Source organism: Podarcis raffonei, chromosome 1, assembly GCF_027172205.1.
Source record: "Podarcis raffonei isolate rPodRaf1 chromosome 1, rPodRaf1.pri, whole genome shotgun sequence".
Lineage (NCBI taxonomy): Eukaryota > Metazoa > Chordata > Lepidosauria > Squamata > Lacertidae > Podarcis > Podarcis raffonei.
The window spans coordinates 88,662,567-88,680,198 of NC_070602.1; the positions used below are offsets into that span (position 1 = coordinate 88,662,567).

General features: G+C 41.1%; 1 protein-coding gene across 3 annotated transcripts in view; it reads right to left on the reverse strand.

Annotated features, from left to right (window-relative positions):
- Nucleotides 1-379: 379 nt before the first annotated feature.
- The window catches only part of CNTNAP5 (contactin associated protein family member 5), a 312,663-nt gene continuing 295,410 nt past the window's right edge, over nucleotides 380-17,632 (reverse strand). For 2 of the 3 annotated variants that reach the window (XM_053402895.1, XM_053402900.1), the window contains 2 exons: nucleotides 15,315-15,386; nucleotides 10,790-12,642 (listed from right to left, as the gene is read on the reverse strand). In XM_053402895.1, the coding sequence (XP_053258870.1) occupies nucleotides 12,446-12,642; nucleotides 15,315-15,386 (269 nt within the window). In that variant the 3' untranslated portion in view covers nucleotides 10,790-12,445. Of the gene's footprint in view, nucleotides 1,019-10,789; nucleotides 12,643-15,314; nucleotides 15,387-17,632 lie in introns of those variants that run through there. The other variant, XM_053402908.1, reaches the window with a different exon arrangement.

Sequence of the window (17,632 nt, forward strand, 5' to 3'; positions counted from 1 at the left end):
ACCAAGTCTGGAGAGCAGCTCTTGTTTTGTGCTCCAGGAGGTGCCTTGCAATCAGACCCCAAACAGATCTCCCGATGTGACTTTTATCAAGTCGACACATTTGCCCTCATGCACTTCAGAGGCAGGTGCTGCAAACCATGATTAGTTACTGGAGTCAGGAATGCTGTGCAGTGATCAAATGTCCTGTGACAGCACTTTTAGCAGTGTTTGAAATCAATAAATCTGAGTTGTGGGAGCATCACATTTTATTACTGTCCACAACATTGCTCCTGCTGCAATAATTAATTGCCTGCAAGAACAGAATGAAACCACTTTTCAGGATTAGCCCCCCCTCCCCCCTGCTTTATATATGAAAAAGAATCATGGCATGAGGCGCTGGTCTTCCACACAAAATCATACAAAAGGCTCTCTTTATTAAATATACATTATTTACAGTTTAAGTCTTTCTTCTATACAACAAGAACCATAGAAAAAAAAAGCTAAGGCTATTTTTTTAATCCCCATACAGTGTATTAAGACATGGTACATGGTCTACAAAACTGACTTGGACTGAGGCAACATCCTAGGGGATTTCTACCTTGAAAAGCAGACAGTGGGAAAAGAGTTAGTTGCATTTTGGTTTCATATATTTTAGTGTAACTGAAAGACTATTTTGCATGTGCTGTGTATTTTTAATGTGCTTTTTAGTGTGGCTTTGGACAGTCGGCAATTCAGAGGAAATGGGAAGCACAGCATCCTTAAGCTTCCTGTTCTCTGGGCACTTCTGTACCATGCAAGCTTCAACCTTCATATCTCATCCTGCCACAAGATAGGCAAACTGTCATTTTCTTGGGAATTTGCACATCTTGCAATCTGGAATATGAAGTTATGTGTTGGAAAATACATGAAGGGAAGCACAGGACAGGAAGCATTAGGTGTTTGTGTTCCCTGCTTTGTTAGCTTCACCTAATGCCCAAAGTGACTCTTCTTTTGCTGTTGTCTCAGATGATGTTTGTTGTTCCTTCGTTGAAATCAGATACTTGGAAAACCAAAAACAAAATTTCAGAATTTGGCAATAGATTCAGAATTCAACATCAGTTTTACAAAAAAAAAAAAAAAGCAATCTAGACAAAGAAGACACTCCTGGTGGGCCCCAGTGCAGCAGATAATAGTAAAATGTAATGATATGGAAGATTTGCAACCACCAATCTGTGTTAGATAGATGTGTCAACAATTCAATAGGTTTAAGGTCTAGGATAAGCACTTGACTAAGCTTGTAATTTTTTCAGCTATGCTAGAAAAAATTGAGCCAGAAAAGAAAACTGGGTATCCTTCCTTACTAGTAGCAGTTCAGGCATGTGAGAGCCAGATACAGATTTTAAAAAACAACACCTAAACTGAGACAAGCAGTTGATTTTCAGCATCCAATTGCTTTGTTTCTGTGGTAGCAGATTCTGCAATATATGGATTCATTTCTGTTCTTATTAATGCAAACCTATAACAGGAATGGGGGAAACTGTGCTCCTTCCATATGTCTTTAGACTCTAACTCTCATCTGCCACAGCCAGCATGGCCAGTAGTAAGAAATGATGGGAGCTGTAGTCCAGCAACAGTAGACTACAGTTCAGGTTGGGTTCTCAGTTGGGACTGAGAAAATACACACGCAAATTCATTCATAGATGTGACTACAAGATTACAAAATCTTCCCTAGCTCTCCAGTCGCACGACTGGTTTGAGAACTGCTGATGGCATAAAGTTTCATGAGCTGATGAGTCTGACAAGTCTGCTCAGCCTCTTGGTGAGGAGGTGTTGCAAGACAGCGGGGGCACCTCCAAAGTCCCCAACGAAGGTGGCTCAGGATCGATGCCCAGTCTGGATGGGCGGTGGGGGCATAAGCCTGCATCAACTATCAGGAGCCAACCCTGCACCAACCCTGCACCCAGGCTTGACAAATGGGAGTGCAGGTTTGGATGTGGGCTGGCAGAGCAGGAGGGCTTCCCTTAGGTCCTTGCCTACGCCATTTAAGCAGCCAGTCTCTGGGGTCCTTACCTGGGAAAGTCTGAACATACACCACTGTACTACCCACATAATGTGACACCTGAAATATTTTGCTTTCAGTAATTTTTGCATTCTGATTCAAATGGAGCAACGGAATAGCATGACTGAGTTTCCCCTCTAGCTGGATCTCATGTGTCTCTGGTAATGGCTGGATTCCTTGATTTGTTAGTTTGCTGTAGATTCCTTTCGGTGTATCATGGGATATAAATAAAAAGAAATGACCTGGGCTGCAAGTCTTGCACATGTTTACTGGGAACTAACTACCATTGAACTGAGCAGAACTTGTGGGGATTTTGTTACATATCCTGTGGAATTGCTAAAACTCATGGATGCAATCTATGTTTTCACTAGGAAACTATCCATGTCAGCATATCTCTGGCTACCAGATATTGAGATCAAACATCATTCTCTGCTTGTAAGTTTCTAAGATGCATCAGAGTGGCCACTCTTAGATACAAAATGCTAGACTAGGTGGACTTTTATGTTCTTATTATCTTATTATAAAAATGGCCCTAGGACTCTCAAGTGCTTATAAGGATAACCTATATCAATGTCCTTTTAGGAATGAGTCATGGAAATCTGTATTAGTTTCAAATCCTCAAGCTGCTTTCTCTGGTTTGATGCCTGTGAGATTTTAGAAAAAATACCTTTAAACTGTAGCATGAAGAGATGTATCCAAACATTACTGTCAATAAAAAAACACACAGATGTGTTTGGATTCATGGATCTCTAGCTCTGTCTCATACACGCCCCAGCTATAGAGAGTTACAACATCAGCCCCAAGACAGTAACAAACACTTTGCCACAACAGTACCACCATTCTTACTTCGCACTGAGTACCCAAGAAGATCAGAGGCAACGTGTGAGAATTCTGAATTTACATGCAACCTCTTAACTTATTCAAGGTTAAGGGATCCGCACACCCACATGACCAGCACCGTGACTATGTCAAATATTTTGAAATGGAACTCACAGCCTCTGTATAATACAGTGGCACCTCGGTTTACGAAATTAATCCATTCTGGAAGTCCATTCTTAAACTGAAACCGTTCTTAAACCGAGGTGCGCTTTCCCTAATGAAGCCTCCTGCCTCCGTTGCCCTTCCACCCTTCGGATTCCATTCTTAGACTGAGGTAAAGTTCTCAAACCAGGACACTACTTCCAGTTTTGCGGAGTTCATAAACCAAATCGTTTGTAAACAGGGCTGTTCTTAAACCGAGGTACCACTGTATGTGGCACAAAGAGCTAGGTTATTTCCATGTTGGATTTATAAAGCTCTCCCCCCCCCTCACTGATTCCTCAGTGAAGCCCAACAGTTGCTGGACCAGCTTGTAGTTTTATTTCCTGACCTGCAAAGAGTTGCTAGGATGATAACTGGGAATCTGTGTCTCTGTGGGCAGCTGCCTTGTGTGGCGAGTCACCAGGGAAATGGGTTTACACAGCTCCCTTTGCATGAAAGGGTCCAGCTGAGAGTGGCTTCACCCATCAAGACTGGTTATTGGTTCTCCTTAGCAGGAAGGCATATAAAGGCTTCCTTTCCTGACTCTGCCAACCCCCATGAAATCCCCTCTAAACGCTGACCTCTGGCATGGTTCCTGGATCCCACTTGACAGTTGCAAGTGGCTCAGCCCACTTTCCCTTGCTGAAGACACTTCTGTGCCTTTGGGCGAGGACCTTGCTAGTCAAATTAATAGTGTAGCTGCATCCTTAACCGTAGTTCACTGGGAAAATACTCTGCTATGCAATATTGGGTTGTTTTTCTTTTATGACAAAAGTTAACTTAAACTGTTTGGTTTTTGATTTTGACAGTGTGTTTGCTATAATAAATAATTGTTTGGGGTCTGGGGAAACTCTCCATTACAGAAGAGGAGCTGAATAAAGAAGATTAGTCTGCAGGGAACTTCAAGAGAGATGCCCTGTAAAATGATCACTCTTTAGAGTCAATGTAATTTACAAATTACAGCTGTTTTTCAGGCAGTGTGCTCCTTTTTGTTTAATTCTCACTGCTTTGGGGCAGAATTCACAAAGAATCTATTTAGCCAAATGCTAAAATAATCTTGTCTTGCTATCCCTTCTTCACAGTGATCAAGAGGAAAGGAAATAATTTAACCCTTCTGTCTCTGCTGTTTGAGGTGAATAGCAAACTGTGCCATTTTACTGAGATGGCAAGCTTTGAAAATAAACCTTATAGCTGCAAAACTAATGGGAATTTTAAAAGAAAGCAAGAACAATAGAAGCGACCCAGCTGACAATAAATTTCCATAAATTTTTGTATAAGTACATTAATGGGAACTGGATCAGGCAACCTAAAGTCTCAAAGGAAGCAGATACTTTACACGGAACCTAAGAAAAGTCCTGCTGTATTAGACCCAAGACCACATCTCAACTAGCATTGCATCCAGCATCCTTGTTTTTCACAGTGGTCAACTAGATGCTCACAAACAATAGCATTTCCCCACTGTTGTTCCCTAGTGACCAGTAGTTAGATCCTGCCAACTTACAGGCACCATGATGACAAACGCTGCATAGCCTTATCCTCTCTGAATTTGTCTAACTGCTCTTTAAAGCATCTATGTTGGTAGGCAATGGTTACAACCCGTGACAGCAAATTCCATAGTTTAACTATGCACTGTGTAAATAAGTATCTCTCTTTCATTTTTTTTTTAATCTTCCAACATTCAGCTTCATGGGATAACACTAAGTTGTATTATTATTATAAGATGGGAAGAAAAACTCTCTCTAGCCTCTTTCTCCACACTATGCATAATTTTATGCATCTCTATCATATTCCCCCAAATTGGCTCTTTTTTTCCAGGCTAAGACCTTTTCTCCAGGGGGTCTTGCTCTGCTGCTGCACCTGTTCCTGGTCCATTTTGAGGTATGACGGCCAGAATTATGCATAGCTTTCTAAGTATCGCAATACATTTTTATAATGGCATCATGGTTTTGGAAGTCCTATTTTTGATCCCTTTTCCTAATGCTTCCTGCATGACCTGCAGCATGAAGAAGATGTACACGTCCAAGTACTTTCATAGATTTCTTATTACTTGTTAACTGGCAGCAAGGTCTGCAAATTGGTTCTGTTGAAAAGGACTGCATTGGAGGTGACATCAAGTGATTTAACTTCTGCCATTGGTTATAAATCACAACCCCCATCTGCAACCCGTCACTTGATGTCTTCAGCATCAATATTCATTTATGAACCAGGCTCTTGTTAAACTGAATAGATGTAGTTCAGTGAACATATATATAAGGGCCAATTTTACCAGAGTTATACTCAAATTTCATTTTTTTGACCATTTGCTGTGTGGGTGAGAAATATGCCAGCCCAAAAATTTTGTGTGTTGAGAAAAAATTATCTGAATATTTTGAAAGAAGATTGCACCTTACCTTAACTTTATGAAGTGAGCATAAAGTTTGCTTTTTAAACTTAAACTTCCTGCTATATGAACATATTGGAATGCTTTGAGAGTGACACCGCATCAGGTTCTGCCATGTTGCTTCCAAGGCATGCTGGGAAGTGTGGCTGGTGGGGAGTGATGTTAGGCTATCTCTCTGAGGCTTCTCACTGGCCTCAGTTCTTGGCAAGACTCAGTGAGGTCAGTGGCAGTCCCTTTACAAAAACTTCAGAGAAGTCCCCCCCCCCCATCAATGAAAACAGCGGAAAACAGACCTGATTTTTGAGTGGAGACAATATTTTGGGGAAAGTGGGAAGGAAATTCAGTCTTACTGTATGGTTTACATTATTGCAGAATAAGTGGCTGGCCACTTAATTTTTTAGTCTAAATTGCAGCGGGGTCATCAATTTGTATTGTGACTTATACCCATGTGAATGTGCCTGAACTCTGAGATCAGTTGCAGAGGCCCTTTTCTCTGGTTGGCTGTTAGGAGCTATGATGTTGGAAGGGGCATTTTCAATTGTAGCCTCACATCTTTCAGATTCCTCTCCTGAGAACTGTCTATGGCTCTTGCATTAGCAATTGTTATGCAGACCTTAAAACTTACTCTTAGCTCGGCTTTTCATTGAACTACGGTGTTTTCATGCTGGCTTGACTTTTTAACTGCTTTTTAACTTTTTAAAAATTGTTATAGATTCTCTAGGGAGGCTGTTTTAATTACTTTTTAAAATCTGACATATTGTACCATTTGAGATGCTGTTGTTAGCTGCCTTATGAAGGTTTACCCTGGAAAGCTAAGTATAAAAGCATAAAAGCATAAAAACAATAAATTAGAACAAGTATCTAGAGCTTGACTATGCACCCACATTGTGACAGGGAATGTCATTGTACGGTTTCCAAAATATGAGTTAAATTCACAAAACTAAAGGGTGAGTTTATGATGGTGATGTTGAAAACTCTTTTCGCCTCGAGCAAGCTCAAAAAAAGTTATATACTAACTGGCTTTCTGGATCAGCCTACGTTCCTTTGAACAACTTCAGAGGTTCTTTAAATCATTTTAGTTAAGGACAGCACCCCAAAATGGCATGAAGACTGGTATGCACCAAGGAGATTCATGAGAACTGAATGGAGTTTCTACAAGGCATTCAACTAGTAATGGATGAGGGGTTGGGGTGGGGTGGCAGCGCTCACCTGACCTTCCTACTAGTTGCTCTTGCATACCACAACGGGGAGGGAGAGGGCCAAGTTGGAGCAAAGTTCACTGCTCCTTATATCCTCCTCCTTGGTATGTTGCAGTGATGCAGGCAACTGGAGGTCAGGTGAGCATCACTGTTCCACCCTGCTGTCCACTACAGGGCAGAACCTTTGGTGCACAAGGACGTAATGCAGTTCACAACTCCTGTGTTGTGGTGTGATAGATGCTTGATGTGCTCAGTTCCTACACACACCCATTTTTGCAGGCAACAAAGCAAGAGGACCGCCAATGTGTGACTATTCATCTACACCATGGGCCTGAAGGAAAAGCACTTAACATTTTAAGGCATCAGTTTGCAAGCTTCAAGAGCTCTCTTGTGAACCAAAGGATTCTCCTGGAGAGGTTTGCCTGCTCTGGGTGGACAGCTTGATTCAAAAAAGCATTTGAACTTAAATACGTAAAGGGGTTGTGGCCCAGGTATCTTTTAACAGCAGAGATGAGACTAGTGAGGGAAGATGAGAACATCATCTGGAGAGTCACAGGTTCTTCATTCCTGCCATACAGTTAAACGTGCTAAAATTGTTCAACTAAACTAAAATTGTTTAATATCCCCATTCCTGATGTAAATGTTGATTTGCTTCACATATGAATGAGGGCCCAAGTCTCTTTCGTGTCAAACATATGAACTAGCAAGCCTACAGGCATAAGGTGGAAGCAGATTTCAAGCTGTCTCTAGTAACATTAGGATCATTTGTCTGTCTAGTGATACCAATGAACAAACAGGAGGTATACCGCCCTTTAGTGAAATGGGCAACTGATCTATAGCTCAGCTAAGTGAAACTAGGGTTACTAAGATTTATACTGATTTAATTCTATTGATTTCAGTAGGGCTAATTAAACTTGAATCCAAGTGCTTCTGCTTAACTGAGTTGTGTATTGGGCTGTAAGTTGCTTTCCTATACAAGAACACCTGCAATTAACAACACAAAAACCACAATTTTATAGTGAGCAAATTAAGATAAGCAGGTATGAGGGGGAAACCCAGTCAAATTTAAATATATGTGCATATAATCTTGTTCCCTTAAAAGCCAGGATTCAGTTCTGTTTGTAAAGGAAATGCAGTCAAATAGGCAGTTAAGGACCCTAAAAGCTGATTTAACAGACTGCTTGAATGCTTATTTGGAAGGAAGGCACTGTGTTCAATAGGGCTTACTTCCTAGTAAGTGTATGATTTGGGCCCAAGTTGTTCATTTGTTCTGGAACTCTTGGTAATTTCGAGGGCTCTTTAATCTTCAGACAGAGCAAGCCAACCCTGTTTTGCGCCTGACTGGGGGTGGATGGCTTAACTGGGTGGAAGTGTCCCTCCATCAGCCCTGTTGACCTATCAGCTGCTGCCTGAGGAGTGACACTAGTGTCTCTTTGATGGTACTGAGCATCCCCTTCTTTTCACTGAATGTCCAGGGGGATGGAAGCACCACTGGTGGAATCCCTGCTGGTAAAAGCCTGTGGAAAGCCCTGAAATGGTGTTTTCAGGGGCCGGAAAAGGGGCAGGGCTGTGCAGGCCCAGGATCCACTGGATCTCAAGGTGGTCCAGCTGCTGTCCTCAGGCTGCCCCCACCCCACTTGCACCCTGACAGCTGTGTGTGGCAAAACTGTGGATGTAGTAGCAGCCCTGGAGCTTCAAGAATCCAGTCAGATTTGGAGGGAAGATTGAATTGCTCCCCAAATCAAGTATACATAGAATGGGATGGCAACATGTTTTCACCCATTCACAAAGCAAGCAAACAAAAAAACTTCCAAATTTGTCAATTAGAAACCACAAACTCTGTGACTGAAATGGACAGAAAAAGTAGTATTCATGTACTCATGTCTCAATCCAGCAATGGAGATCTGCATACTTGAAGCAGCCTTCCATTCACATATCTGGTGTGGATGTCAGCTGTCCTATTGACACCAGGGGTCTTTTGCTATTGTGTGGGAATGTGTGCTCTAACCATTTTTTGCCAAGACTAGCTGTTCATAACTAGGGCATCAGTGGGTGCTGTTTTCCTAAGGCTAACAGGAGAGTGGGGACAGTTTTCACTGCTATTATGGTTGGGGATGGAAGGGGTTAAAGCTCCCCTCCCCATGTGCTGCAGTTCCAGCAAAAAATTGTCCCCTTGTCTTTTTTATATATATATTAAAAAAAACTTTACATGCTTTCTAATGACACTTCACCCCAATTTCTTTCTTTTCCTCAAGTTTTTGTTTTTAACTGATAAAGCTTAATATTTTTGGCAAGAATGAGACCCCTGATTTCCTATATAGCGAAAAGCAGCCCATACCCTGCATAATGATTCAGCTCTGCTTTATTCCCCAAACCCTCTCTTTTCATCCCATTAGTGTATCTGCTTGGGGCTAAATTTGCTACACTTTAGGCTGACTTTTATATTGAGATGAAGAAAAGAATATGTAGTAGAGCAAAGTGGTGATTTATAACAGCTGTGTTGAGTAACGGGAAAATATGGCACAATAATTTATAGGGAGCAAAGTTATTGAAATAAAAATGTGAATTCCACTGCCTTGCCTTTCCCCTTTTCAGAATGCAATTAAACAGGTTACGAATGAATGGCTCCCTGTTAGCAAAATCATATAAAATAAGATGACTCGGCCAAAGAACAGTCAAAATAATGAGGAAAAATGTGGAGTCCTTAGACAGAGAAAAGGACTCATTAATTACTGGATTGTTTGGGTCGCTCTCCCTCTCCTTCCCTTCAAAAAATTACTCAGAATGCAATACAGAGAAGTTTTATTTGGGAGGGGGAGGAAACTGTTGGTGGAAAATCTCATTGGCAAGAGGGACACTTTAAAAAGGCATAAGTGCCTCTGTTGAGTGTCATCAGAACCACTCCTGTCATGCTAAAGAAACTTCTAATAATCAAAGATCAGAGAAACAAAAAGGATAAAGGTTGTTGCTTGTAAGGAGCTAATCATTAGGTTCAATTGAATGTGCTTTGTAAAGTTGAGTGGTTGGTGCACAGATCATTCAGCAGGATTAAGGCTGGAGAACTTCCTTTCTAATTATGGTCAAGGACAAAAGGGTGATTTTTCAGAACTCTGAGCATCAGGCCCAAAATGCCTTTCAGTTCTCCTCCTAGCATGTATCTATGAGTTCAGTGCATCTACTGTGAATTCCACCTCTCAGTATAAGTAAGGCATACTTAGAAGCCCTATTTGATCACTGCCATCTGCAACAAATTATTGGAAAGTTCATATGACCATTGACCTAGGCTGTGATAAGAGTCCTAAGTCAGTGGGTTCTATGTTTCACTTTTGGGAAGAACAATCTTTGCTGCTTAAACCATAGAGGAATAATGTGGAACTGAAGCACGTAATGTGAGGGAACCTGCCTGATTTGAAAGATCTGATTACCTAAAGAATGACAGCAGAACAGAAAGGGAAATGCATGCAGTAACAACACCACAATCATCGCTATAAGGAGATATTAATAGAATAAAGAGCTCAAATTCAGTTCTGTTGTTCAGGGAGGGGAACAGTGCTGCTGAAGATGACAGCAGGAAGGGAAAGAAATTATCAATCAAATTAAAACATCACATTAGAGTCTTGCCCATCCTGTGTAGAGTAATTTGGTCAAACTTGGACTGTGTAGCTCATTAGAGCAGACCCAATGAGCAAACCCACCTTCAGAGATTTACTATATCACAGGATACTGCAGATCCTCCTGGGCTATAATATATATCACTTACCCCAGACAAAACCCAAACTTTCCCAAAACCTTCAGGTGGAGTACAAAATGCCTGCCTGCTCTCTATTGGAAATCGCATTAGTGATTGTTTCTATCCTATTGCTGTTTCTTGGTTGTCATTCTTGAGATGTCAGTGGATGTAAGAGTGAATTGGGAGCAAAAGGACACAGCCCTACAGTTTTTCCTGTGATGGAAAGGAACAGTCTTAATGTGCCAAGCTGAAATTCTAGATTAATTGGAAGGAAAAAATGCAGCACCAGTTTCCTGCATCATCTACTTTTCTGTTTCAAGCCCAGTCTTTTGCTTAATTTCATACAGAATTGGCTTTAAGTGAATAGATACAAAGTAATGGTTGATCCCACTACTTTTAATGCTTTGCCACTAGATTATGACTAAGTATCAATTCTAAACAGCTCCAGTCAGGGTTTATGGGGCGCCCTAACATGTAGCAGGCACCTAAACCATTGAAACCTAAAAACTGCTCGTTTTCATGCTTCACTTAGTGTTATATTCCCATAGAAGGTACTGATTTTAGCCAACCCTATGTGATGGAAGTTGCAGTTGAAGTATAAGCTTTGGAGTAAATTGTGCCCCAAAAATAAAATGTAATTGTAATGTTTTTCAGGGGGTGAGGGGGGCTGCTATGATAAAAACAAGGATTTAGAGGGTTTCCATCTTTTATGAAAGTTTTGCCACTACTTCAAGTGGTAAGGTATCTGCAATACGCAGCAGCCTGGCACCATTCCTTATTGCAAACAAAAAAGTACATTAGGTATAACTATGTCATAAAGTGCATATGAAGAGCCCTGATGGATCAGAACAAAGGACTATATAATTCAGCATCTTGTCTCCCATAGTGGCCAACCAGATGCCCATGGGAAGCCCATGAGCAAGTTATGAACGCAATAGTCTTCTCTAGCTTGCCATCCCCAACAACTGGTATTCAGAGCATGATGCCCCATTGTTAGCATGATCCTCTATGAATATGTCTAACCCACTTTTAAAGCCAGTCAAGTGGGCAGCCATCACTACAACTTACGTTTGTCACTTCCATAGTTTAACTATGTACAGATAAAATAGTACTAATTATTGTATGTCCTGACTCTCCCACCATTCAGTTTCATTGGTTGACCCCAGATCCTAGTACTATGAGGGAGGGGGGGAAATTTAGGGGGAGGGAGAGAAAATGGCCAACTGCCTCTAGGCAGTTTTATAGATTATTTCTGTAAAAAAGAAAGTCTGGAACCCTCTGGCATCTAGTCACTATCATGGTAAGACACTCCACAACTACAAATATTAGTTTTTTTCTACTGCCCAAAGATTGCAAAAAATCTGCAGAGGCCATTTTCACTCTTCCCCCTGACAGTGACAAAATTCACTGGGCATAATACTTGGCCCAGGAATTATTTTTGTAATTGTTCATTGCTGTTGTTTAATCAAGGTTGGTACCTTAAAAATGAGAATATTGTAGTCAAAAAGTTACAATAAAATAACAGGGACGCAAAGGTAGGGTTAAAAGATATGGAGAAGGGGCAAAATCATTCCAGATCCTCAGCTTGCAAAATCAACACAGCACCACCAACATGAAACAGAATTATTATGCCAATTTGCAAAAGACAGGAGGATTTGTCCCCTTTTAAACACACAATTAAAGATATGAGATAATTTGGTCTTAGTCTTTCCCACTACCTTGTTGCAATAGCTGTGATGCTACATAGTTAGCTTGTACACTTTACCTCTAGTATATATCGCTCAGGTCCGACATGAAATGGCAAGTTAAATGGGTCCAGAAAACAACATTTCAGAAATCCAGGAAACAAACAGTCAACCATGCATGTTATGTGGAACTTAGGTAGAATGTATAGTTGCTTGAACTGTTAGGCGTTAACTGTGGTGGGTTTCACAAAGAGAGTGAGGCACTGCCATTGCTGCCAATCTCCTCTGTGCAAAGTGGGTTCTTTCCAAAAGGGTGGGGAAATTCAAAAGAAATGGATGGGTGAGAAAATAATAATAATAATAACCATCATAATCAAAGAAATGCCAAAGTGTAACATGGAGCTGGAGAGTCTGTCAGATGAAATATTCTCGTTTGCACTCGCTCACTGTGTTCTGCAAGTCAACATCAGTCTTAAAAGAACTGTCAAGGTGCTCTGGATATTCCTTTTCCTTTGTCTGGCTGCTCCGATGTGTCTGTTTGTGCTGGTAAAGGAATCTGCTCATAATAGCCACAATGCAAAAGATGATGAAGATCACAACTGCTATAACACCTGAGGAAGAGGGGAAAGAAGCACAATTATAAAGGGAGAAGCAGCAGCGGCTAGTGCTTCTTGGGGCTGGCACTGCAGAAAATAAGCAGGCCAACAGTAATTGGAACGAGAGCTAATGACAGGCAGAGCCAACTAATTCCAGGTTCATCCTCTTCTCTATTGAGCTGCACAAGGACAAGAGCAAAACTGAGATAGAATAGAAGGAAGCTGACTGTCAGGGCCACCCTTTGACTGGTAAGAAGGCAGGCAGGTGAGGGATGGGTGGTGACAGATTGAAATCAAAGGAACCAGCCTCCACTGAGGAAAAGCAGAGTGCTGTAGTTGTTCAACAACACAGAGATCAGTCAGGAGCAAGTCATAGCACACAGCACAGCTCATGGAGGTTTTCAAACTCCAGATTTTGCTTATAACTGCACAGTTCTGCAGCACTTGAAATTCATGGTGCCTGATCTCATTGCACTGCACCTGGTATTATGGCCATATCAGCAAATAGTGCTGATGCACAACACACATCATTGGGGAAGATTTCACTGCTGTTTCACCAGATAAATTATTGAATATCTATAGCCCTTTTCCTTCTGTTGGGGGTAAACTGTCCTGTATCCATTATGAGACTTGAACACAAATCATTAATGCTTTTGTTTTAGGGACGCAGGTGGCGCTGTGGTCTAAATCACTGAGCCTCTTGGGCTTGCTAGTCGGAAGGTCTGCGGTTCAAATCCATGTGGCGGGGTGAGCTCCCATTGCTCTGTCCCAGCTTCTGCCAACTTAGCAGTTCAAAAGCACACCTGTGCAAGTAGATAGATAGGTACTGCTGTGGTGGGAAGGTAAACGGTGTTTCCTTGCGCTCTGGCTTCCGTCACAGTGTTCCGTTGCAACAGAAGAGGTTTAGTCATGCTGGCCACATGACCCAGAGAGCTGTCTGTGGACAAACGGCGGCTCCCTCAGCCTGAAGTGAGATGAGCGCCACACCCCATAGTCACCTTTGACTGGACTTAACCTTACAGGAGTCCTTTACTTGTTTACCTTTTCATGCTTTTGTGTTCCTAGAGTAGCAAGTGGTAGCTGCCACGTGGTTTGGGCTGTCAAGCACTGCAATGGTTTTGGTTTTGGTTGGTTTAGCTAATCAGGGCGGTTCACAACATAGCAACATTACTAGAAGCCACCACAGTCCAAATGAGAACTCTCCCCTCTGTTTTACCAAAATAGGCACTTGTCAGCAGATCTCTCTAAGTTGTGGAACAGTTTTTGGACCAAAATATAGGGGAAACCCCTAGAAAAGGCTCAACTGAGGCAAATTCAGCAAAATCTCTATGAAAGGAAGGAATTAAGACTTTCATGCTTTCATGTTTTTCTAGCTGCAAGTGGGTGCCTAATCCACTGGATTGGGACTGTCACATTTAATGGATACGGTTCTAATTTAATTATTCTTTCATGGGTATTGTAATTCTTGTTTCTTAATTACGAAGACCATTGGGTCATAAAGTTTGATGACTTTTAACATTGTTAAGTTGTGTTGAGATAGGGCTGGGCTGAGACAAAGCTGATGATTTCTCAAGAAACCCATAAGACTATTCAAATGGCTAGACCTGTATATCTACCTCCTTGGTTTTACCCTATATAAGACAATAAAGAAATGGAAAAGTATTCTAAGACTGGGCAGATGGTAGCTTGATAATGTTGAACTGTAATTGCCTTTCTCTGTTAGGACCAATCCCTTTCTTAATAATTTTTGAAAATTTTGTCTTTTTCACTGACACAGTGCACTGAAGATGTCACTGAGCTTTCTCAAGCTCTCTTTCCTGGACAGCTCAGGCCCATCCCACCCATATATCAGAATCATTTTGGAGTCTTTCCTATTTCCAATTCTAGGCTTCTTCATCTAATTTTGGGGCTTCTGTTGCTTCTTCTCTTGCCATGTCAGAAGAGAGAGGGATTGATTCCCCTGAGCAAGATCTCCATTTGACTTCTAGTCAGCCAGCACCAATCTCAGGGCTTTCTAGCAGCTTTAAATATAGGTGCAGGCATATCTAGGACTCCATGCAGCTACTCTGGAAAAATAATCTACACAAGTTAATCCGATTTTGTTTTTCCACTGGATTCATCTGCAAGTATTAGCTACCGGGCTAAGTTCAAGGTTTTTGTTTTGGTGTATAAAGCCCCATTCAGCTTGAGATAAGGAGACCTGAAAAATTCTCTCATGTCATATACAACCAACTTCTTTGTATGTTTTGTAATCCTCCTTTAAGTGACTATAGAAGTCAAAGCCTATCAAATTGTTCTGTTTTTTATAACTCCCTGATGAAGACTTTGTCAAAGCTTATTTGGCCAATATTGTTACACGACTTATTAGTACTGGATTATTGAGGATTTATTACTAGAGAGTTTATTACAATGGGTAGCATTAAAAAAGTTTTGTCCCCAAATCTGTTCTAGAGGTTGGGAGAGTCCCCAGAACAGATTTAGGAGGTCAATGGGGGAGGACGTTTCATTGTGCAAGGATTTCTCCTTGCACAATGAAACATTCAGCTTAGTGCTATATTGTATACAACCCAGTGTTAATTTTAATAAAGAACTTTGTATTTTATTCACATATATTTCCCTTAACATTTTTTCTTAAGAGTTTCTTGCTCAGTTTGTTTGTTTGTTTTTTAAAGAAAAAAATAGGTTACCTCCAATGACAGCTGAATCACTCCTGACTGCATTGGTGAGTGGCTCTCTCTCATCTGCCTTCCCAAATGGATCTGAAATTCATTAAGGATAAAAGAATCATTTTTTATATGCAACGGGCTGGACTCAGCAAATGGGTCCCACTAGCAGAAGCCCAAGCAAGGACTTCTCCTGGTCCAATGGGCTAAAAATATCCAGAATTTCTGGTGACACAGCAAATGACTAGACCAGCAACACCATAATTTCCTGCTCCTGAGTTTTAATATGTGAAGGTAACAAAGACAAATGTGCAACTTGCTGGAAAGAGAGAAAGGAAATACTGAAAGAGATTCCATTAAAAAGAATACCCTAGTGTCAGCAAAATACATACAATTAGACTGCAAATTGATTAGAACACATTACAGTTCTTGGGACAAAACCCCATTTAACACAGTGAGATTGACTTATGATTCATGCAAAGGATTACACTTTTAGACAATATGCTGTTTATAAAAACGTTCCTGCCAGTTTTTAGTGACATGTATTTGGATACATACCAGTTTCATAAAACTGAAGGCTGAATAGCAGATAGTTGTAACTGTGTGTTACCTTGTAATATAATGAATTCTGTTGGCTTAGCTAGGATTATGACAGTTTGGTTCTTTACTTGTGGGGGTGGAATTATTTGGTTATAAAATGTTGGATGTGTATTCTCTTCAGTATTATTGTATTAGAAGTTATGGAGTGGTGACACAAAATGGGAGCGGGGACAGAGAATGATAGATTTCTAGTGGGAATAGTCTTAATTTGAGCACTTAGTGACCAGAAGAAAATCTGTCCATAGATGGAAAGTACAGTGAGGGTCAAAGAAAGAAAAATTCTGGGGTGTGTCCCACCCACCCCAAATCTGCTCCAGAGGATATGAGGAAACAGTATAGCAGATTTGGGTGTGCACAGTGGGAGGAAGTTTCATTGGGCAAGTGTAAATGCTTGCACAGATGGAACAAGTTACTTAGTGCTACACTAGATCCAACCCCTGGTCATTTTTCCCCTCTTCGTAACAATATGTTGTCTTCTTACTGCAAACAACATTAGCTTTCTATTTTCTACCTGTGAACTTTTTGCTACACCAACAATGATCAAATGAGAAGTCTTGCAAATCGAGACAAGCTGTGTTTAGACACTTCTTCAAGCTGGGTTACTGTCATTCACCGCACCATTCACTGATCATCTGGGCATGAGACGAGTCCAGTTGCAAAGGGACTTGAGGATGGGAAAGGATCAACTAGTTTCAACCCCAGCTCCAAAACGTTCAAGAACTGAGGATCAAAGGGCTGTCAGCTAGTTCCATGGGGGAAAAAAGAGAAATGTGGCTCGGAAGCTGTTCGACTTCCAAGGCGCATTTGAAAACAGAAGCATTCACTTCCAGGTTTTTGGCGAAATGTTCGGCAGCCAAGACGTGCGAAAACCAAGGTCTGATTGTATTTCAAGGTGCTTTAAACATTTATTCCTTTGAATATTTTAATGCAGTTATCTATATGTATTTAAATATATGTAACTTTGAATCATTTTTATGTAGCTTGTTTAAAAAGGCAGTTGAGATGCCTGTGTTTAGAATTTTGGCTGACAAGCTTTAACATTTCTTGGGGTTATGATTCACTCAGTTAAAAATGAGATTAGGGAAGCACAAAGAAGTGTTTGCTGCTGAGAAGCAGATGGTAAGTAACAAAAGGCACTTCCCCAGTAGAGCCCAGGGAAATTCTGAAGTCAAGGAAATGAACAGTTTCACATAAGACTTTAGTAGAATGCTCTTCTTAAAATAGATATTACTTCCCAAGATGATTTTACCAAAGGTCACCATAAGGGACTGTATTCTATATTTCAAAGACTGCTCTAACACAAGTAATAGGTACTTGACTTTAATGATGGACAGGCTGGCTGAATGGAGTATGCTATTGACGAAGGGTTGTCACCAGCTGACTCAGAGTAAGCCATAGAAACCAGAATTAACTTGTCCACTGCTTTCAGTGGGTCCCCCTCTGAGTATATGTTAGTCAGCTTCATTCAACCTGTGTGTGTCAATGCCATCCTGCTGTTCCTCTCAAAGCAAATTGTCATTAATAAAACAATACGATGCAGTGAATCTATGCTGATTGCTGAATATCCACCACTATCACCCCTTCTCCTATGCAAGGCAATAGAGATCTCTCCTCCCCCTCTCTCGCAGTGAGAAGGACGTGTATCACCAATAGGCTGTGGTGGTGGACAGAAGGTCACATCCACTAATGACCCTTGTGGTAACAGACTCCTTGTTGGAAAGGTGGCATTCACCGCCCCCTAA